Genomic DNA, 21,420 nt, shown 5'->3' on the forward strand with positions numbered 1-21,420 from the left:
CCCATGATGAGGCCTGAATCCCGACTGGAAGGGATCCAAATGGTCCGTTTCTTCCAGGTGTGCCCGGAGTTGTTCCAGGTGTGCCCGGAGTTGTTCAGCAACCACTCGCTCACACCTTGCCCAAGAATGGAAGATTTGAGACTGGGCGATAATTGGCCATCGTGGCCGCATCTAAAGATGGTTTTTTAAGAAGCGGTTTAATAACCGCCTCTTTCAGCGGGTCTGGGAAGGCTCCCTCACGGAGGGAAGCATTCACCACCCCACAAAGCCCATCGCCCAGTCCTTCCCAGCTAGCTTTTATAAGCCAGGATGGGCAAGGATCCAGGAGACAGGTGGTTGGCTTCACTCGTCCAAGCAACCTGTCCACATCCTCGGAGGTAACAGATTGGAATTGATCCCACACAACAATTACCAAGAGTGTGTATCATTTCAAACATTCCCAAGTTTGTCTTCCTGTACTTGATATGACAGAGGAAGAGAAACTCTGTAGTCCTTCACATTCTCTATGGCCGTGGTTGAGAAAACTCTAGCCCACAGGTTAATTTGTTCTGCCAGGAGTCCTTAATATGGCCTGTGAGGCCATTTCTCCTAAGCCATGCCCACCTGCCATCATATATGATGCCATATATGAGGTAACGATGCAAGAGAAAGGAATAACCAGGAGCCTTAGAATATACTCCCAACTGCTCTTTGGCAAATGGGGCTTGGATGCAGCACCTGTTAAATTTGGCTGATCAGCACCAACTTCAAGCCTCGCTGCAATCTTGCTTGGCGACACAGTTTGACTTTGAGCTGTGTTGCCTAGGAAAAATGGGTCACCTGACATTGTGATATCAAGTGACTGACAAGTGGGCAGGACTTTGACACTGCAGCTGTCAAAGTGTCCCACTGCAGGTGGGGGAGCTAAGGATCTGGCTTACCAGCCAAATTCTATTTCCCACCACTGCCCTATAGTTTAAAAAATAAAAAATTTGATCAGGACAACTTTGTGCAGGAATGGGTGAGTTAACCCAACCCTTACCCTTCATGATCTTACCTAAATCAGCACATACACAACGGCATGACAGTTAACACTCAGGGAAAAAAGGTCCTGTTGACCCTAAACCCTCTGCCTCCTCATTCTAAGAAGTAAAGTGAGTCCAAGCCCACCACTACCCACAAAATTTTCTTCTGTCCATCTTGAAATCTAATGAAAACATATTCATTTTCCCACGGGGACAAATGGTCCAACAAATATGAGGGTGGGAGTTCAGCTCACCACCATTACTAACCAACATTCTGTTAGACAAACGTGGTAGCCATAATGGAATACTCCCGAGTTTCACTGATGGCATGTGAAGGCTAGGTTGTTTCTTACTTAACAAGCTTCACTTAAATCTTGGGAAGAAACCAAAGCATGAAGTGTCACAGTAAGCCAAACAAATCTGACCTCATGATGCCTTGCTTATTTTGAGTGATGTTCCACTATTTGCTATTTACACCTTTCCCCAACTGTACAGAAAACTCTAAAAGGCCCACTACAATTTCTTGAAGGTTGCCAAGCCCGCTTCCTAGTGCTACAGCTTAGGTGCCAAATTGGAGAACATGAAAGCTCAGATTCGCATCCTCAGAGGGTCAAGGTATCCTGTTCTCTGGCTTAACAAGAGGCCTATAGATGATGGGCTTCCTTAAGTTGCACCCTATATCCACAGGAAATATGTCCATAGGCCAAAGGTTGGAAGTTTTTGTCTATTAGCATACAAACTACATCCCTGAAACATTGAGCACAACCAGAACTTACGCTTTGTCATAGAATGTCGTGTGTCCTGAATGACAGAACTTCATGCCATTGCTGTTTATCATGCTGCTGTTTATGTTCCCTGAAATGTAAGATTTCCGCGATGCCTGGTCCTTCGCAAAGTTTCTACAAGCAGCTAATTTCGATTCCAAGGCCTGAGAAAGAAGTAGATAACAGAGCTTTTTATTTAAAGTAATTTGCCTTAATGGGGGAATAGGAGAAATAGAATCAACATCAGCAGATTCAACAAAATGTAAGATGGAGCAATGACTCAGGACAGTCAGTCAATCTTCTGATTCCACTTATGTCACACTCTTAGTAAGAGAAACTGATTTGAAAAGTCTGCTCTTGAATAGAACCTGGATTCCCAAATGCAGACCAGGCCAGAATTCTTCAGAGGAGAACTTCCCTACTGAAAAGCCAAAATACCCTTCAAAATGTTAAAATAGTAGAAATTGAAATTTGCATCATTTTATGAGGAAATCTTGGAAAGGCTGGGAGCAGCTGGCAAAAAAGGTAGAGGCATTTGTTACAGGAAAGTAGGAATACTAGAAGAATATGCAAATAACCATCAGAGCTGGGATGTGACTGGAGAGACAACAGACTGTTGGGGGGGATACCCTGAGCTAACCTCTTTAATGGGATTTGTGAGATGAATGCTCTAAGATTTCATTAAGCATTGCCCATCCACTTTTGCACCCCTCAATGCATATGAATGCAGATAGATAGATAGATAGATAGATAGATAGATAGATAGATACAGACACACGCACACACACACACTGAATTCTGCAATGGGCAGGGTGAGGGGGGGTACAGAGAAGACAACAACAGCTTGCCACTATCTAGGGTGAGTAAGCCAGAAGCACACACTTTGGTTCCCAACAGAACAAATTCCAACTCTCTCTCTCTCTCTCTCTCACACACACACACACACAGAGAGAGAGAGAGAGATGGCTCAAACATCTTGAAGCAGATACCTTCATTCACAATGATATTAACAATACATTTGTTTCAATTAGCATCCTTGTTTACAGTTCATCTCATAACAAAGAGTGTGACAGAATCAGTATGCAATAGTATCAATGAAAAGTCCTAGGCTGCTTTAAACATAGCCTGCAACTCTAGAGAGAGAGAATAAATATGTCATGCATAGTAAAGAAAGGCTCTTACCCCAACTTTCCTTAGGAGATCACCTACAATATTGAGCGCAGATATTCTGGCTGAGGGAGTAAGCGGACTGGTACCAAAACCGTTGGGAAGAGCTGTATAAGGGAAAAGACAACAGACTAGTCACATATGAACAAAAAAGGAAAATGAAGAGCATGCCTACTCATGTTCCCTGGTCCCAAGAACAGTTGCTCTCTGGGAAAATATCACCACTACACATATTTATGAAGACCAACTATCTCAGTCTGTTCCCTAAAACCTTATCTCACAATCTTCAAATATCTACATTGCCATTATATGGGATAGGATTTTATAACGAAAACAAGAAGCAATGGAAAAATAATCAACCATTTTATTTGAATGCCAGCTTTACAAAGTTAAAAACATGCTGAAAGCAGCTTATAAAAAATGTAACAAAAATAGTCATAAAAAAGAAACAAAACATCAAAAAGTATACAACCAAACTGAACAATTTCCACATAAATAAGATACAAAATAAAGATACAAAAAAACCCCCAGCAACAGCAGCAACACATACACACCACAAAAAACCCGCTCAAGATTCTTTCAGCAGCCTCAGCTTTTGTAGCTGGAGTCAGTCAGGGTCACACCCTCCCAGGCCAGGTGGAAAAAAATAAGTCTTAATTAATACACAAGTAAATCTTTGTTGCTTTATATGGCTCAAAATTTGTTCTTTAATTTCTACTCTGAGACTGGCCCACTATTTCTACATTACTATAGCTGTGCAAGAACTGTGCAAGTTCTACATTCACACACAATGTAAACAGTAGATCATTCAGAGCATAACATGTGTATTGTGTTCTACCTTTTGGAGAGGGAAAGCTGTTCTCACAGCTTTTCCCAACAGGTGTTGCTGGCAGTGAGAGTGATGCTTGGACAGCTGAATCCATCTTCTCACAGTCCAAGGTTGGGGAACTAGGAGCTGACTTCCTGGTCACTTCCTGTTGCCTTTCTCGTACTGCTAATTCTTGTCTTAAATCTGTAAGTTTGAAGAATATATTGCAGATGTGTCCCATAACACAGAGAACACATCCACCTTACCCTCCAACTTCTGTTGTACTCATTTCTCTGGAGATTCCTACCATCTCTGAGTAGGTTGTGAAGGCCGAATGAGACACAAACAGAACGTTGGCTGGAGCTGCATGACTTGATCTCAAACCCTAACTTGGACAAGACTTCCTTTGAACTAAAGCTTGACGTCAATAATGAACAATTTCCATTGTCTCTCAATGCAAGTTACACAGAAGTAGCATAACTAATAACCCTTAAGCAAAGGCAAACTGCCCATCAGGTAAATTCACCTCCCTCCTCCCACTAGCTTTTATGAATGCACTCCTTGGCAATCAAGCATCTGCTTGGCTGACACAGCATATTCATATTTTGAATAGCACCTCACACTTCCATTGTACAAAAGACAATTTTTGTTGAAACGTCAAAAGAACCCAAGTCTATAAAATATACACACTCTTATTTTATTTTACCAAATTATAAGTGCAGGCAGCACACCACAACAGGGAGAGACAAGAGGTCTGTGCAGAATGGCACAGCAAGGTGTTTTTAGTGTCTTGCCGGGTACTGGTTGCCTGGAGCTGAGGCTGCCTCAAAGCAAGCAAGCAGGCAAGGGAGCCCAGCCAGCCAGTCCACCAGCCCTTGATGTTGGGAATGGACAGACAAGTCCCAGGACCTTGTGGGGCAGCATGAAGAGGCACCTCTCTTTGTGGAAGGAGAGCAACCCAAGAGACCAGGGGTGGCAGCAGCGGCTGCCCAGACGACTCCCAAGGAGAGGGGAGAGGAGGCTAAAGGAACACTCTACAAGGGAGCGTGTTTGAAAAACGGTGAGTGGCTCCCAGCTCTGCAGGCAAGGGGGGACATAACTGGGCTCCTGAGCCTCACAGGGGTGCCACAGAAAGAATGCTGAAGGTGCCAGACATGCCTTTATCTACGTACTGCTGAAGCCTCTTCCGAGAAATGTTCCATAAGTCAGGGATTTCCAAAGGAGATTACATAAGTACAGATGGGTTTCAAAGTTACTTAATATGTATTTCCTCATCAAATCTGGTCTGCTGATGTCCAACAGATCACTGATTCATGTTCTGAAATATGATAGCCACTACATAAAGCATGGCTGGGAAACCTATTTGCCTCCACAGGTCAAATCCTTATCAGGATCAGCCTTGTAAGCCAAATATGACATGACATCATTATGACATCACATGATTGATAGGTGGGCAATGCCACCCATCTCTCAAAATACCTTGTGTGAACTTTCCAGGCACCCACCTGGCTGTTTGGTGCTTGGAAACCAGTAGTAGTTCAAAGCTCTTTTACTGTTTCTATGAACCTCCCAGTATGGCTAGGAAATACCTGCTTTCCAACATCATAATATATTGCCAGCTAAACTTCACGATATGACAATATATTACGATTTGGCTTACATTTGTACCCACGGTTCATTCTAAAAGTTCCTATTTATTCCTTCACAACCAGATTCCATCTTCATTAACTAAGCATTAATTTAGCAATACCTCTTGCTTCATCCTTCAGCCTTTGTACAGAAACTAGCAGAGATTCCTTGTCATCTAACTCGCTTTCCAAAAAGGCATTTCTCTCAATGGCCTGATTCAGTCTTTGTTCAAAGTCTTCCAAGGAAACAATTGTGGCCCTAGACACACACAGAGAAAAACAGAGGATACAGCTCTTCAGTGCACATTCAAGAGTCACTTCTAAAACTATCATATTCTAAGTCATGGTTAGGTTGTGGTCAGCGAACTTTCTGAATTTATTTGCAAGGATGCCCTAAACCCCTGAGAGCAGGATTTCATTTTAAAGGTGTTTGCGGCTCCTATTCATTATGTACAACATTTAACTATTATATATACTTAACTATAAATAAAATAAAATAATATTTTCTGGCACATTTGGTGCCATCCTGATCCTGTGGGCTGTAGATGCAGAAGAATTCATTGGCCCCTTTCCTCACAGCACATTCTGAATGCTAATTTATCATTCTGGAGAGAATCAGTCCAACCAGGGACAAACACTACACACATACATATTTTTTTTTATGGGGACTGTGCAAAATAATTTGTTGTATAAATGGAAATTATAGTCATTGCGTGTTTTACATTAATGCTTCAAAATTCAATCATATTTTTTGCTAACCCAAGAGGCTACCACATGAAAGAAGTTTTGGAAATATGATAAGCACTGTAGATGTTTTAGTTACACAACTGCATCAGTATCAATTCACTATTTATAGCATACAAGGTTCTTTGGAAGCTACTGAAACAAAAACCTGAGCAGCAAGGCAATATAAGGAAGTATCTGTCTCAGGAAGGGAACAGACTACCACCCAACACCATGACCCTTACCTCTTAGCACGCTCAAGGTCATCATTGGATTGCTCTAGCTCTCTCACATATTTATGCAGCTGGTCTTTAATTGCCCGGGTCTGACTCAAGTCATCCTCCAACAAAGACACTTGCTTGTAGCTTTGCGAATACTGGTGCTCAAGCTTCTCCTGAAAGCACAAGAGTATTAAGTATTCTGCTGCTTTGAAATTAACAAAGTGATTTAGAAGCATTCCTGCCACCCCCTGTGCTGCTTCCTCAAACACACATTCATATTTGCAGATACATTTACAGACTACCTAGCCTATACAAGCAGACCAAGTCACACCCAGCAGGACTTAACCAATTTTCTTCTCTTTTTCTCCTCAATGCCTACCACATTTCTGAAAAGCAATTTCACATTTGAGATGTGTAGCTACAAAAGAGCCCCTCAGCTAAGAGACTCATATTGATAGGGACAGCTCGTCTTAAGGGGTGTAGTGGATACAGTATGCTCAAGTCCTCATCTAAGACCACAAAGCATGCTTTTTCATTATACTGGATGGTTGTAAGTAACCAAGTACTCTTAGTACAGAAGATCCAAGTTACAGTATCTTTAGGTTTATGGGAGAGAATGCAATTCTCCAGAAGCATGTCAAGGCAGTATGGCAGTTCACTGTGTCTTTGAACTGCAACTAAACTATTATAGCCTTGCAACCAGAGTGCTGCCAACAGCAATGCATACACCTTTCAGATAGGATTCTGCCAAAACATCTTCTCTTCCTATAGTATACTCATAGCACCAAGCAGTCCTTTCACATGTAAAAGGCATTAGAATACACCAATGTTCACTCTTAAAATCACTTTAATAGACATTGAGCACTAGTTTTAAGCTCCAAGGCTTGTTAGGCTGCTCACTTTCCAGTGACTTTTGAAAAACTGGTGGGACTGGCTGCATTATCGTCAGGTAAATGAAATATTTAAAAAAGATCTGAAGGAAAAAGGCTATGTGGAAAAGGAATTGATTTTCCAAAAATATATAATAAACAATGAGCATAAAACTCTGTCAAAAATGTATAGGATATTGCTGGAATGGCATACGAAGGACGAAGAGGTTAAATCGGTAATGATACAATGGGCAAAGGATTTTGGGTATAATATTCAATTCGATGAATGGGAAAAACTGTGGAAAGAGAATATGAAATTTACGGCATGTACGTTATTGAAAGAGAATGTAATGAAAATGTTTTATAGATGGTACATGACTCCTGTAAAATTAGCGAAGATGTATAAGGTTGATAACAAATGTTGGAAATGCAAAGATAAAGAAGGGACGTTCTTTCATCAGTGGTGGGAGTGTAAGAAAGTTAAAAGTTTTTGGGAAATGATTTATAATGAGATGAAAAAATATTAAGATATACTTTTGTGAAAAAACCAGAAGCTTTTCTTTTAGGTATTGTAGGAAAGGACATAAGAAGAAAGGACTATAAGCTTTTCCAATACGCAGCAACGGCAGCCAGAATCCTGTTGGCCCAAAAGTGGAAACAAGAGGAGATACCGACGATAGAAGAATGGGGATTAAAATTGATAGACTATGCCGAACTGGACAAATTAACTGGGAAAATTAGATTTACTAAAGACCAAAAGTTCATCGAGGACTGGGGAAAATTGGTGGATTATCTGAAAAACATTTGTAGTATAAACACAACGTTAGTGGGATGTCAAGAGGCACTGTAAAAATACAAATAAGTATTGTTTATAAAATAAAAATGGGAATAAGGAGGAATAATGGCAATATGGAAAAAGGGAATGTGTACTAAAGGTATAAATACGAATGATGTCAGAGGCGCTGAAGGAAGTTCAAAACAGGTATATGTTGTATTCGATATAAAATGTATAACTGGATGAAAATTAATAAATTTATTTACAAAAAAAAAAAAAAAGAAAATCTGGTGGGCTAAGAGACTATAAAAATAAGAGAAAGGATAGGCCACAATTAACTGGCCTTGAAACCTAAGTGTAGCTTTAGAGCAATGTCTTGATAATGAAGTGAGCTATAAATGCAACGATAATTTCCTATTCCAGATTTGCCTCCACCAACACCGCTAACAGATGCAGCTGTACCTTTAAAGTTTCCACTTCTTGCTTTAATCTTTGGTTGTCTGCTTGCAAGTCCCGGTTCCTCTGTTCAGCCTGTACCAGCTGAGCCTCCAACTCTGCTTCCAGTTCTCTGCTGCCCTCCTGAAATTCTGCCAGCTCGTCACGAGCCTCCTGGAAACTGTAAGAAGAATGGTGGTGATGAGTGAGGCATTACTCCAACCATGCCTCCATCCTGTCAATATGGTATTAGTAAGCCCTTAACTACTTCTTCCCACTGAACCTCAAAAGGACCAAAAGTATTTACTGCTGCATTATGTGAAGGATTATTGTGTGGAGGTTAACCACGATTCTTGCTGAAAGCCTACTGAAAGAATTGCTGCACACTATCTATGTGCATCCCCATAGAAAGAAAAAAATAGTCTTCCAAACAATACAATCCTTTGTGTCGCTTGAGACACATGCTTATTCAAAATACTGTGTCTCTTGTGATGCTATGCTGTTTAAAGTTAATAAAGAGATTAATAAACAAGTTGTTTGGACACCAAGCAGTAGAAATCCCTGGGGCCCCAGAGAGCTGCTGTTTCCCCCTCCCCTTTAGTGCACTTCTTTTGCATCTAACTTACTCTCCAACCAGTGGAATATTTGTAGTTTGCCCTTCCTTTTCCCCTAGCAACCAGAATCCATCTTTCCTGTGGTGAGTTCACCTGAAATCAGGTGGTAGAGGAGGAGTTTGGATTTGATATCCCACTTTACCACTATGGGGATGCGCATAGATTTGATATCCCACTTTACCACTACCCTAAGGGGTCTCAAGGGACGCAGGTGGCGCTGTGGGTTAAAGCCTCAGCGCCTAGGGCTTGCCGATCGAAAGGTCGGCGGTTCAAATCCCTGCGGCGGGGTGCGCTCCCGCTGCTCGGTCCCAGCGCCTGCCAACCTAGCAGTTCGAAAGCACCTCTGGGTGCAAGTAGATAAATAGGGACCGCTTACCAGCGGGAAGGTAAACGGCGTTTCCGTGTGCGGCTCTGGCTCGCCAGAGCAGCGATGTCACGCTGGCCACGTGACCCGGAAGTGTCTCCGGACAGCGCTGGCCCCTGGCCTCTTAAGTGAGATGGGCGCACAACCCCAGAGTCTGTCAAGACTGGCCCGTACGGGCAGGGGTACCTTTACCTTTACCTTTAAGGGGTCTCAAAGCAGCTAACAATCTCCTTTCCCTTCCTCCCCCACAACAAACACTCTGTGAGGTGAGAGACTTTAGAGAAGTGTAACTAGCCCAAGGTCACCCAGCAGCTGCATGTGGGGGAGCAGGGAAGCGAACCCGGTTCACCAGATTACGAGTCCACTGCTCCTAACCACTACACCACACTGGCTCTCCCTATAAGTTACTTTTTAAAAATATTACTACAGTAAGTGTGGCTGGATGTTAAAGAACCCTGTTCCTGCAAAAGGCAAAAGTGAAGGTTTGGCAAAGAGGCTTAGGCATGTCTCCTGCACTCATTCACAATTCACTTTATAGTTAATTAACTATACAATGGTCTACAAGTCTACTCAGAAGCAAGTCTCTTCAAGTTTAATGAGGCAGCGTAGGCTTTGGTTTAGGGTTGACACTGTGGAAAATCAGGGTTTGTATTTATTTTATTTAAACAATTTATTTACCACTTAACTACAATGGCATCTAAGTAGTTTGCTAATATATGCCTTTAACATCTGTATGACAAGCCGAAATACAACAGGTTAAGCTGTTTCTAGTACAGAAAATAAATATGAGGAAAGGTTAATCATGAATGTACTCTAATTTTGGGTTATGCCATGCCATTTATGCAGGGTGCTCACAGCACTCTCAAAATTCAAAAACTGCCCACTGCTCCAAAAAAGCTTGCAACCCCTGGCCTAGCTTCTGTTGCCCACATCTGGGTAACCACTGAAAGGCAGCCAGTTTACAAAATTGCAAAATTGAGCAGCTAGATTGTTGACTTGACTGGGATCAGATGGTCTGAACATAGTAACACCAATCTGGCCTGACTACATTGGCTAACAGTTAGTTTCTGAGTGCAATTCAAAGTGTGGGTTTTGACCTATAGAGCCTTATGCTGCTCAGAACCCGCAATACTTTAGGGACCACTTCTCCTTGTATGAACTTACCCAAACCCAGGGATTTTCAGAGGCCCCTCTCTGTGTGCCTCTTCAGAGGGAGATATAGAGGGTGACAACTTGAGAATGGGCTTTTTCAAGGGTTGCTTTCCATTTGTGGAATCCTCTCCATATGAAAACCTAGCACCTTCACTGTCAGCTTTCAGCTTTCAGGCACCAGGCTAAGACATTCCTATTTGCCCAGGCTTTTGATTAATTGGGCTAATACTGTAGTATGTTTTCTGACCTGTTAGTGGTGTTAATATTTTATTTGGGTACAGTAGGCTTCAACTTTTTTACAATATTACTGGATGAGTGCCTTTAGATAAAAAACTGTAAGTCACTTTGAGACTCTTTAAAAGTGATGAATAAACAAGGTACTAATAATCTGAGGATGCTGTTGAATCCTTTTTGCTATTGCTAAAAAAATAGAAATTGAAAACCACTGCCAATCCCCCGCAAATTTCCCAATAGTTTCTACCCATCCCTTAAAAACTCACACCACACACCTTGTTTAGGAAGCCAACATCACTGCTTTTTTTCCTTTCCTTTTTCAAACCATACTGCTCTAGGCAAGAAGAAGCTAACAAGACTACAAGACTATACAAAAATTACCCACCAAGTCAGAACAATGAATCTACTATCTATCTAATCTCTGTAGGGGTGGGGGTTACTGGTAGCCTATAATGGCTGTCTTTGTCTTTCATTCCATACCAGTATTCAGGCAGGAAACTGAATTCATTCAGATCACGCATGTGCTGGGCTGCTATCATTGCAATATACAAGAATCAGAGGCTTAAACAGCATCCTAATCACTAGAGGGAGTCAGAAGCTCCTATAATCTCAGAACGACCATATTTACCAAAATTAGGCTGCACTGTACCTAAACTAAACTTCAGTAAAACTAGAACTTTTAAAGATATACAGTTTAACCCCACAGTGAAGCATGAGACAATCTGCCAAGGGCAGCAATCAGCAGCATTCTTGAGATGATAAAGGACCCCATTGTTTGCAAAGGCCGATTTCAAACAGTGCAAGGCCACTACTGACAAAGAAATTCTATTCCTGCATCCCAGAGCACATAGCTCACAGCTTTGCTGAAGACACGTGGCTTCCAACCACTTGCTTCTTACTGCTGCAACAGACATTTAAAAGGTTACCTCAAAGAAAGCAATTTAAATGCATTAACTACCTAGAAATGAAACTCAGTAAACTACTACTAGAACCATACCTTTGTTTATATTTCAAAGATAACTCCTTCCAGAATGCAGTTTCTTCCTCTGGACATGAAAACTCAGGGATTTCTTCACAGTCCATGATCATGGTCACCTGCAAAATCCAGAGTGTTTAACAGGAAGCTCCTGATATGGCCTACTGGTTTCAGACAAGCCCCAGGACTATCAGTATTCCAAAGCAACAAGTAGAACTATAACTCACCTTCTATTAATCTCAAAAGAAATGAGTATGGGTGTCGGTCACGACTGGACCTAATGGTCAGGGGTCCCTTTACCTTTACCTTAAGTCTGGGTTGAACCAGGCCCCTAAGAGTTCTCTGAAGATGCATTGTTGCATTTAAATTGAATCCCACTTTAAATGTTTTGGGAAAACAAAATAAAAACACACCCAAAATGTACCATGCTATTCAAAGAAGGGTTAACGGAGTTGGAACAAATCCAGCTAAGGAATATGTAAATGATCACATTTTAAAGCAGGCATTGGCTTTTCAGCCAGGTGGTAAGACCTGTAATTACTGGAACTAACACTTCTATCACCCACTGAATAAGATCATAGAAGTAAAGTCTGGTCAGCCATTTAAGCCGAGCAAAGGTTTGTTCCTGCCCTACAGACAGTGAGAGGCTGAAAGATTTCAAACTGCCCTTTCTCTAGCACCTGAACAATGAATAGAAATTGGCAGAGTGGCTCTACAACATTATCTGTTCAGAAGCACAAAGATAATGAACTGCTTTGACATGCCAACAAAAACATAGGGTAGCACTTCAAGAGTACATTGAAGGCATAGACAAAGCACTATAGCTGATGGAAACTAGAAGCTCTACTAGAGGTATGGGGAATCTCCAGACTGTGACCCAATTAGGCCCAGCATGGGTCCCAATTTAGCCTGCTATCTCCCTTATACTACACAAAACTTGTTCCAAATCTGACATGGCATGTGACAGGGCAGGTGGATGTGGATGTGGAGGTGTGATGAGGGCAGGTGGAAACATGGTTGCCAGTGCACAACCTTAAAGTAGACTCCTGGTTGTGCTGATAGGTGCTCAGTTCAAGCTTCCTGGTATCAACTGTGCTATTGATTTCTAGCAGAGAACTTGCACAAATGACGCTGACACAAAACCCCACACATAAAGTAAAATAGAAACATCGCCACCCCACCCCCACCCACCATGGCCCCCTCTACCTCTTCCCCCCTTTTCTTCCTAATATAACACTAATGTCCCAACAAATGTAGAAAATGTAACTTGAAAAAAGGCATTGCACATACTTTTATAAACCAAGAAATCGTTAATAAAAAATACATTAAACAAAAAGACTGTACTATTGATTTCCTCATGGGGAACTCCACAGTCAATCCTTGAAGCGACCTACAAAGAATGCAGAAGCATTTTTTGCAAGCTCCTTGCAAAGAGCCCTGGTCAGCACTCCCCCTAGTGCTATGACCCTAATCCAGATCACTGAAGCCTTTTAAAATGTTAAACATAGGCAATCTCTCATAACACATCTACTTTAGTCCTCTGTAGTGCACGATTCCAAGCAGCATTTGTTCCTCCTGTTTTATTTTTCTTATTTAACAGGATTTATATAGCACTTGATCAAAACCTGTTAGCAAGTTACAATAAATATACATTAAGATTACTAATAAATTTAGATATCAAAAGCAAGTTCACTTTTTTTAAAGGCCAATAGGACTCATTATATATAATCTTTTACTGCCCTTAAATCATATTCCCACAAAAGTTTGAAAAATAAAATAATAATAATACAATAAAAATTTAGTCAGCTGCTTCCTTCCAGAGGACTGTTAAAGCCCCCATTCCTCCAACAGATGATCATTGCTAGCATCTGAGTCAATGTTGTAGCCACTCAACTACAAAGAAGGCATTTGTTTTACTAACTTCTGAGGTGTCACACAGGAAGGAATGCACTGCATTCATGATAGCTTTTCATCCTTCGCATGGGTACAGATTCTAATGCTGTTAACCAAAGAGTACTGCTGAATTCTGACAAGCATCAATAGTCATTTCTCCCTCCAGGGAAACAAACTGGCGCATCCCACATTTCTGTGACCCACATTTCTGACCTGAACATTCAAAGCACACACATAGTATTCTACTTCATCTTACTGTACAAAACATGACAAAGAAAAAAATATGACAGTTCAGAACTACAGTTCTTAAATAGCAGTATCATCTGAGGCCAGTACTTTGAGAAAAGTATCATGAATAATGATAGTGGAGAAATATAAACACTGAGTAATCAAGAACAAACAAGGTAAATGTATTTCCTACCCAATACTTTATAGATACAAAAAAGTCAAGGTGACTTATAAGTTAAATATAAATCTACTCCGTATACAGTGGTACCTCAGGTTAAGTACTTAATTCGTTCCACAGGTCTGTACTTAACCTGAAACTGTTCTTAACCTGAAGCACCACTTTAGCTAATGGGGCCTCCTGCTGCTGCCCTGCCGCCGGAGCACGATTTCTGTTCTCATCCTGAAGCAAAGTTCTTAACCAGAAGCACTATTTCTGGGTTAGCGGAGTCTGTAACCTGAAGCGTATGTAACCTGAGGTACGACTGTACAGGACAACTTTTAAATGATAATTTTATAAAAACAGTATCATAGTCCAATGGCTAACAGATTGGAGGTCATAGAGATGAATATTTTGGTCCCTTGTCTATGTTACTGTTTCAACTTATGGGTTACCTTTTTATTATTAATTTATTATTTATTTATTATTACCTTGACTGTTTTGTGTCCATCTAGAATATAAATTGCCAACAAAGATCCGTATAGGAAAAGCTATGGTTTTCCCAGTAGTGATGTATAGAAGTGAGAGCTGGACCATAAAGAAGGCTGATCACCGAAGAATTGATGCTTTTGAATTATGGTGCTGGAGGAGACTCTTGAGAGTCCCATGGACTGCAAGAAGATCAAACCTATCCATTCTTAAGGAAATCAGCCCTGAGTGCTCACTGGAAGGACAGATCGTGAAGCTGAGGCTCCAATACTTTGGCCACCTCATGAGAAGAGAAGACTCTCTGGAAAAGACTCTGATGTTGGGAAAGATGGAGGGCACAAGAAGAAGGGGACGACAGAGGACAAGATGGTTGGACAGTGTTCTTGAAGCTACAAACATGAGTCTGACCAAACTGCGGGAGGCAGTAGAAGACAGAAGTGCCTGGCGTGCTCTGGTCCATGGGGTCACGAAGAGTCGGACATGACTAAACAGCAACAAGAATATAAATGCTGACCTATCATTTCTTACATTCTGTTACCCCCATTCCAATCACACAACTACACTGGATCATAACCAATGCACCTGATCCAGTATAGTCTCCCTGAACTGGGACAAAGATCCCTAGCATGTAAACAGACATCATTGCAATAAGTGACTCAAGGAATAGATCAAATTGCTAAGTGGCATTTTGGGACTTGGCAGACTCTGCCTTCTCAGTGTGGTAACATCAATGGTGTTTGTGCCAAGGTACTATTTAAAACAGTCTGCACCATTCCAGGAATGAACTATTTGTGGGTTCTTCCACCCCATAGTGTGCTGTTTTCAAATGACTTCTTCCAAGGACTTCACTTGGATTTACAGTTTAAATTTAAAGCACCAAAATGGCAACATGAGACGCTTCAAACAGGTATGACTGAAGTAGTGCAACAGTAGTTTGCTCTCAGAGGCCTCTCAGAAATGAAACTCAACAGGTCTGGAAAAATACAGTCTGTTACAAGCTGATTATGTTGTGGCTTGGGCCTATTAACATGGATAGCACAATTTCCAGAAAGATAATTGGCAACCATTGTGGAGAAGGGATTTCAAATGTAGTACATCTTTGCTTGCAAGTTTCCAGGCAGCCTCTTCGCGAATCAGTCCTAAGCAAAAACACCACAGAAGTATAGAGGAAGTGAAAAACTAAGCAGATAAAGCAGGCTAAGGTCCTCAGAACAGGTGGTTTATGAAGAATGAAGTCAAATCCTCCAAGAGCATTGACTGACATTTTGCAAAGTCTAATGCGAGTACAGTGGTACCTCTGGTTACGTACTTAATTCGTTCCGGAGGTCCATTCTTAACCTGAAACTATTCTTAACCTGAAGCACCACTTTAGCTAATGAGGCCTCCTGCTGCTGCTGCCGCGCCACTGGAGCACGATTTCTGTTCTCATCCTGAAGCAAAGTTCTTAACCCAAGGTACTAGTTCTGGGTTAGTGGAGTCTGAAACCTGAAGAGTATGTAACCTGAAGCGTATGTAACCCGAGGTACCACTGTATAACTAGTGATTTGTAAACTCTGGCCAATTAATGGAAAGGAAAGGAAATAAAATGTAAATGTGCACTAAGAATGCAAAAAAGTCTTCAAGAATGGGGAGTCCTCAACAGATAACTCTCTTCTCCCCCTCCACTCTGCAGCTCTAATCTAAATTTCTTCAGAAACTGCTCGCACTAATGAAATTCCCTGTCGCAAAATGCACCTAGAACAATAGCAGTTTTGAACACTGAATGTGAACCATACACCTAATATTAAAGAAAGTCTCTACTGCACTCCAGTCAAGTCATTAGCAGCTTGAGAACATCCCAAAAGAACTTTTCTACAGCTTTACATGCAGCCCCCGGAACATAACCCCCACACAATATGTGAGCCTACTGTAACTGCTAACTATGGCTAGCTAATTTCAATCTCTGATTTAAGGGTTAATTGTGGTTTCAATTTCCAAATTAAAGGCAGCGTATGCCTAGTGGTAACTATGGTTACACTGGAAATGCTTAATTATACTTAACACTAATCTGGGGAAAGTGTGGGGAGCAGTTGGAGGGGGGATTGCCAGTTGGCCCAGGATAGTGTCAAAACAGAATTAGTAATAAAGCCCATCATCCAGAGGCACTGCCACAGCTTCTGTGTTGCCTTCAAAAAAGAAAAAGAATTTGCAAAGCAGAGGTTCAAACTGAAAAATAAGCTTGTGTGCATATGTACCACTAAGTACAATCTTCTAAAAAATGTTATCCACAGTATTATTCCTTAATTGCATTCTTACAATCTATGTAGGAAAGCAACTAGAAAATGGCACAGACACACATCTTTGTGATGTGTAAGATTAGAGCACAAGTATGAGACAAATGGACAGCAAGCTTGAGTTCTGCCAGATACACCTCTAAGACCTCTGATCACATCCCAAAGACACGTTTTGAGGTCACATCATGTTCACTTCACTGCACATTTTAAAATGCATGTAAGGAAGCAGTCATAAATTTATGAGGGGGGACAAATACCAAATTCACATTTTAAGTGGCGATTACTCAAGCAAACAATTATTTATCTTCCTCAGAAGTGTGTTTTAGCATTATCGTAAGATCTAACTAACTTCAGAATACTGAATCATAGGCTTCTGGCAACTGGCTGGGAGAGGATGTCAGCACTTCCTGAAACCTGTGTTTATCAGATGCTGCTCTGGAATCTACAGAGACTAGTAAGGTCACATGATGATTACTCAATGAAAGGTCTCAGTACTACTAAAAACAACCAGTTTCATCGAGGAAAGGAATAATTTACAAACTGCAGCCTCTGATCACCTCTTCACTGATACCAGCTGCCCAGTAAGCTTAGAAGAAAATGATGAATGAAATTGTAGAGTACCGAAAGAAGAGAACAAAACTATACATGGGGGCAGAGCAGAATAAAGTGTGTGGCACATGTAGAGAACCAGGGCAGATCAGGGTTCAGAACAGGTCGCTGTTCATTTCTTTGTTGTACCTGTTCAAATAAAAGCAACACCTCTCAAGACTATATGTTGGCAAATAAGAACTGTAAAGAGAATCTACACCGCAGTTGCATTTAGATGTACATGGTAAGCTATGGTTATGGTTTACCATGGATGCAGAGATCATTCTCACTTTACTTCTCCCTACCAATGAGCAGCAGCAACAAGCTATAATCCTTGGCTCAACAGAACAGGGGACTGAGATGTATTTTTCTCCAAAGAAGCTGCCGTTTGGAGCAAAGCAAAACTTGATGCTCGGTTTGGACACTGGGTGAGAGCCAACATGTTAGTTGTGGAAGTGGTAATGTGGCACAGCTTAACTGCCACAAAGTACAATAAAAGTAGCAAATAAGCAATATATTTTGAATGTGCAAGTCACTCAATGGATTTGGCTGTTGCTCTGAACAAGATTCCTGCTACCAGGATGGCCACTGGATGAGTGGTTGCTACAAGTGATTATAAACCATAACAGCCAAAGGTGATGGTTTGTACTTCCACTTGCAATCAAAAGCAATTTCTGCATTCAATGTGAACTAATAACCTTGGCTTACTGTGAATAACATGAGTTCTGCATTTATAATTTTTTAAAAGCCATCTGCAAGAACAAGGAAAGCAAATGTGTGGTGTGGTAGGGGAAACTTAACATGATTATTTATACAATGACCTAAGTTCTTCTGAGATGGTTTATTAAAATTAAGGATAGCATTCATTCAATAGGACCCATGGAGGAGAAGATGGGAAGTCCAGCGATTCAGGGAAATATCTAAATATGGATATGTAATTTGTATTGTTATAACTCTATATTTGTAAAATCAAATAAAAATTATTTCCCCAAAAAAGTATAACATTCATTCAATCTTTCCCTGCCATTTTACTGGGGGTGGGGGAGACTTACTTAGTGTTCCTCTGGCAAGTACATTACTCAAACAAAAACTACCTCAATTGCAATAGCCTCAAATGCACATTTATTCCCAGTTCCTAAACTTAGATACAAGAACGTCAGAGAACCACTGAGGGGGGGGGCGACCTATCTATCTATAGTCATTTGTCTACATTTAGAAGCACAGCATTATGGTTCCAGACTTCAGTTTTTGAGACCAGTTAAATGTTCTAACTGAACTGGTTTACTAAAATGCATATATCCTTAAAATGGCATTAACAAAATAAACTCACAGACAGCACACAAACAACTTCCTTGCAGGAAATGAAAACAGAATGCACTTTAAATTAGGAATCAGTTCTAGAAACTGATTCTAAAGTCTGAAATATCTCAATACTGCATACACAAATATAGTACTTTAACACAGATTAGTTCGTGAGCACTGTGCTGTGTTTTACTTTCTTTTTCATAACAGCTTATTAATCTTTCTAAGCCCCAAATATGAAGGAATGATGCACATACAAGTTTTATATACACGAGACCAATAGCTGAGTTGCATGGTCTCCTTTCCGTTTCTTGGAATAGTAACTGATCGTGATACATCTAAATCTAGTGAAACTTTCATCAACTTATTTCTCCCTTAAAAGCTTGTTTTCTGTTGCCACATATCAAAGTTTGTATTGGTCCCAGCATTAACTTGAAAAGCATGCACTTTGTAAATGATGCAATTTTAGGCAATCAGAGTTCACATGTCCTCAGAGCTGCAGAGTCTCACTCTCTCTAAACTCAGTTGTGAATCAGCCACTCCCTCCCCTTTGCTCTTATTATTGCCAAGAAGCAAGCCTCCTGGGCGCAGCTCTGACGCTCTCAAGTACTTATTACAAAGCTCTACACTTTTAAAGAGAAGTCATCCTAAATCAGGCCCTATCTACATATTGTGACCAGAAGCCACACTGTATGCACATAGTTCAATGTAAAATTCCCCTGACTTGCTTTCTTTATAAATGAAAAGTAGCAACTGGAGGCAGCAATAATAAATAAAGGCAGGAGAGGGCTCTTACCACTTTCCCTGCTAACCATTCTCCTTCCAATGTCACTCATGCAAAACTGCACCCCACCCCTGCAACATAAGAGATACATGTTCACATATTTTCACCTGCAGTGAGAAAGGAAAGCTTGAGGTGAAAGAATTTTGGAATTTCACCTACAGGCACCTAAACAGCAGCAGTTTGATACCTGCAAGTCCATTGCAAAAAGCAATGCTGAAGACATGTATCAACATTTCAGTCTAATATATATTGTTACAGATAATGTATCATAAAGACAAATTGACAAGAACCCTCCACAATAGAATACAGTGGTGCCCCGCAAGACGAATGCCTCGCAAGACGGAAAACTCGCTAGACGAAGGAGTTTTCCGTTTTGGAGGTGCTTCGCAAAACGAATTTCCTATGGGCTTGCTTCGCAAGACGAAAATGTCTTGCGAGTTCCTGCGGGGGGGGGGGTTCCCCCCCCTTTTCTAAGCCGCTAAGCCGCTTATCCGCTAAGCCGATAAGCTGCTAAAAGCCGCTAATAGCGCTAATCCGCTAAGCCGTCAATGGGCTTGCTTTGCAAGACGAAAAAGCCGCTAGACGAAGAGAATCGCGGAACGGATTCTTTTCATCTTGCGAGGCACCACTGTATTTGCCCATGTTATAGAACCAGCAGTGTGCCCATGCACTCAAAGACACAGGACCAGATTATGATGTTTCATCTTGACAGAAGACCACGCAACAATGATCAACTACTGCTCCACATTCATTTTCAACCTCCAAGCTCTCAATAAACCCACAAAAGAACATAACCTACTGGTGCCCGGATATTTCGCTACCGATAAAACCTGCAGGATGTGTCCACTTTCTTCATGGGGCCCTAGGACTGGACTATACTGTAACCACACAAGGCTTTTAACTGAAGCTATACTGGAGTTCCATGTAATCTCTGGCTTTTAAGGTTTGGATGGAACCAGGAAAATTAAGGGTTATGTTTTCAGCATACAGTACAAACCATTAGGCAAAGAGGTCACCAGGCATTTGAGAAATCTGCACCAATAGTTATAATAATCATACTTCTTATTAACATTTATTCATCACCTACAGAAGAATGTCAAGTAGACTAACCATGAAAAGACAAAATAAAAACATCAACATTACACATTTTAAAATACGTAACACAAGCAATCATTAAGTATATCACAGCACAATGAAGAAACATCAGTATGTCTTGACATCAGCATGTTCACTAGAAAAAGTGACCAATGAAATAACAAGTTAAAATATACCCTCAAAAGCAGGAAAAGTTTGGTCTTTGTCTGGTGCCAAAAAGATGTTAATGTGGTTGCCAGGAAAGCCTCTTTGGGGACATCATGCCAAGATTCTGACATCAAATCTATCCACATCATGAAAGATAAAGTAAAGGCTTTCACTTCTTATCCTATCTGAAGTAGCTGAACTCTCAATGAAGGCTTTACTTTCCAGAGTCTGAACCCCATCTCATATGAATCTGCAAGGGCCAATACCATGAAAGCAGTTGTATCACCATAAATTTGAGTGTAAGGTATGTCTAATACCAACAATGCAAAAATTGCCTCTGTGATTGCAGAACATGGTTTAAGACATACGTAGTAAGGGCAAAATACCGGATGAGTCAGGGAGCAACGAGAACAGCAGCAACTAAGATTTTACTCTGCAGCTGTCTCAAACAAAAAGCCTTCAGCTCTTTGGGGCAGAAAACCATAATTAGGATTTGCTTTGTGTGATTTGGTGGGTTGGTGTTTTTTGTTGTTGTTGTTTACTTTTGATCTAGAATAGCCACCTCCCAACAACTTGATTATCTCCAAAATAAAATGCAGCATCTGTAACCATACCTGCCTCTTCCCTCCACTAAGCAAAAGAAAAATATTTTCAGTGACTCATGGGAACTTAGTGCTCTGACATCATCAGTATATTTGTGTATCCCAGCAACCATCTGACAGCAAAACAC

The 21,420-nt window shown here is 41.0% G+C and overlaps 1 protein-coding gene and 1 long non-coding RNA gene across 7 annotated transcripts in view; both read right to left on the minus strand.

Annotated features, from left to right (window-relative positions):
* Positions 1-21,420, minus strand: part of LOC307210430 — a 344,426-nt gene that overhangs the window by 17,631 nt on the left and 305,375 nt on the right. The window lies entirely within an intron of this gene.
* NDEL1 (nudE neurodevelopment protein 1 like 1) overlaps positions 1-21,420 on the minus strand; it is a 51,337-nt gene that overhangs the window by 10,144 nt on the left and 19,773 nt on the right. For all 6 annotated transcript variants that reach the window (XR_013835945.1, XR_013835946.1, XR_013835947.1 and 3 more), the window contains exons 2-8: positions 11,756-11,853; positions 8,422-8,575; positions 6,340-6,488; positions 5,494-5,630; positions 3,774-3,947; positions 2,951-3,042; positions 1,781-1,932 (exon numbers count right to left, since the gene is read on the minus strand). Coding sequence is in view for 3 of the 6 variants with exons in the window: in XM_079966149.1 (XP_079822275.1) it covers positions 1,781-1,932; positions 2,951-3,042; positions 3,774-3,947; positions 5,494-5,630; positions 6,340-6,488; positions 8,422-8,575; positions 11,756-11,853 (956 nt within the window). In the remaining 3 variants the exon portion in view is untranslated. The remainder of the gene's footprint in view (positions 1-1,780; positions 1,933-2,950; positions 3,043-3,773; positions 3,948-5,493; positions 5,631-6,339; positions 6,489-8,421; positions 8,576-11,755; positions 11,854-21,420) is intronic.

The sequence above is a fragment of the Podarcis cretensis genome (assembly GCF_951804945.1).
Source record: "Podarcis cretensis genome assembly, chromosome: 2".
NCBI classification, from domain to species: domain Eukaryota; kingdom Metazoa; phylum Chordata; class Lepidosauria; order Squamata; family Lacertidae; genus Podarcis; species Podarcis cretensis.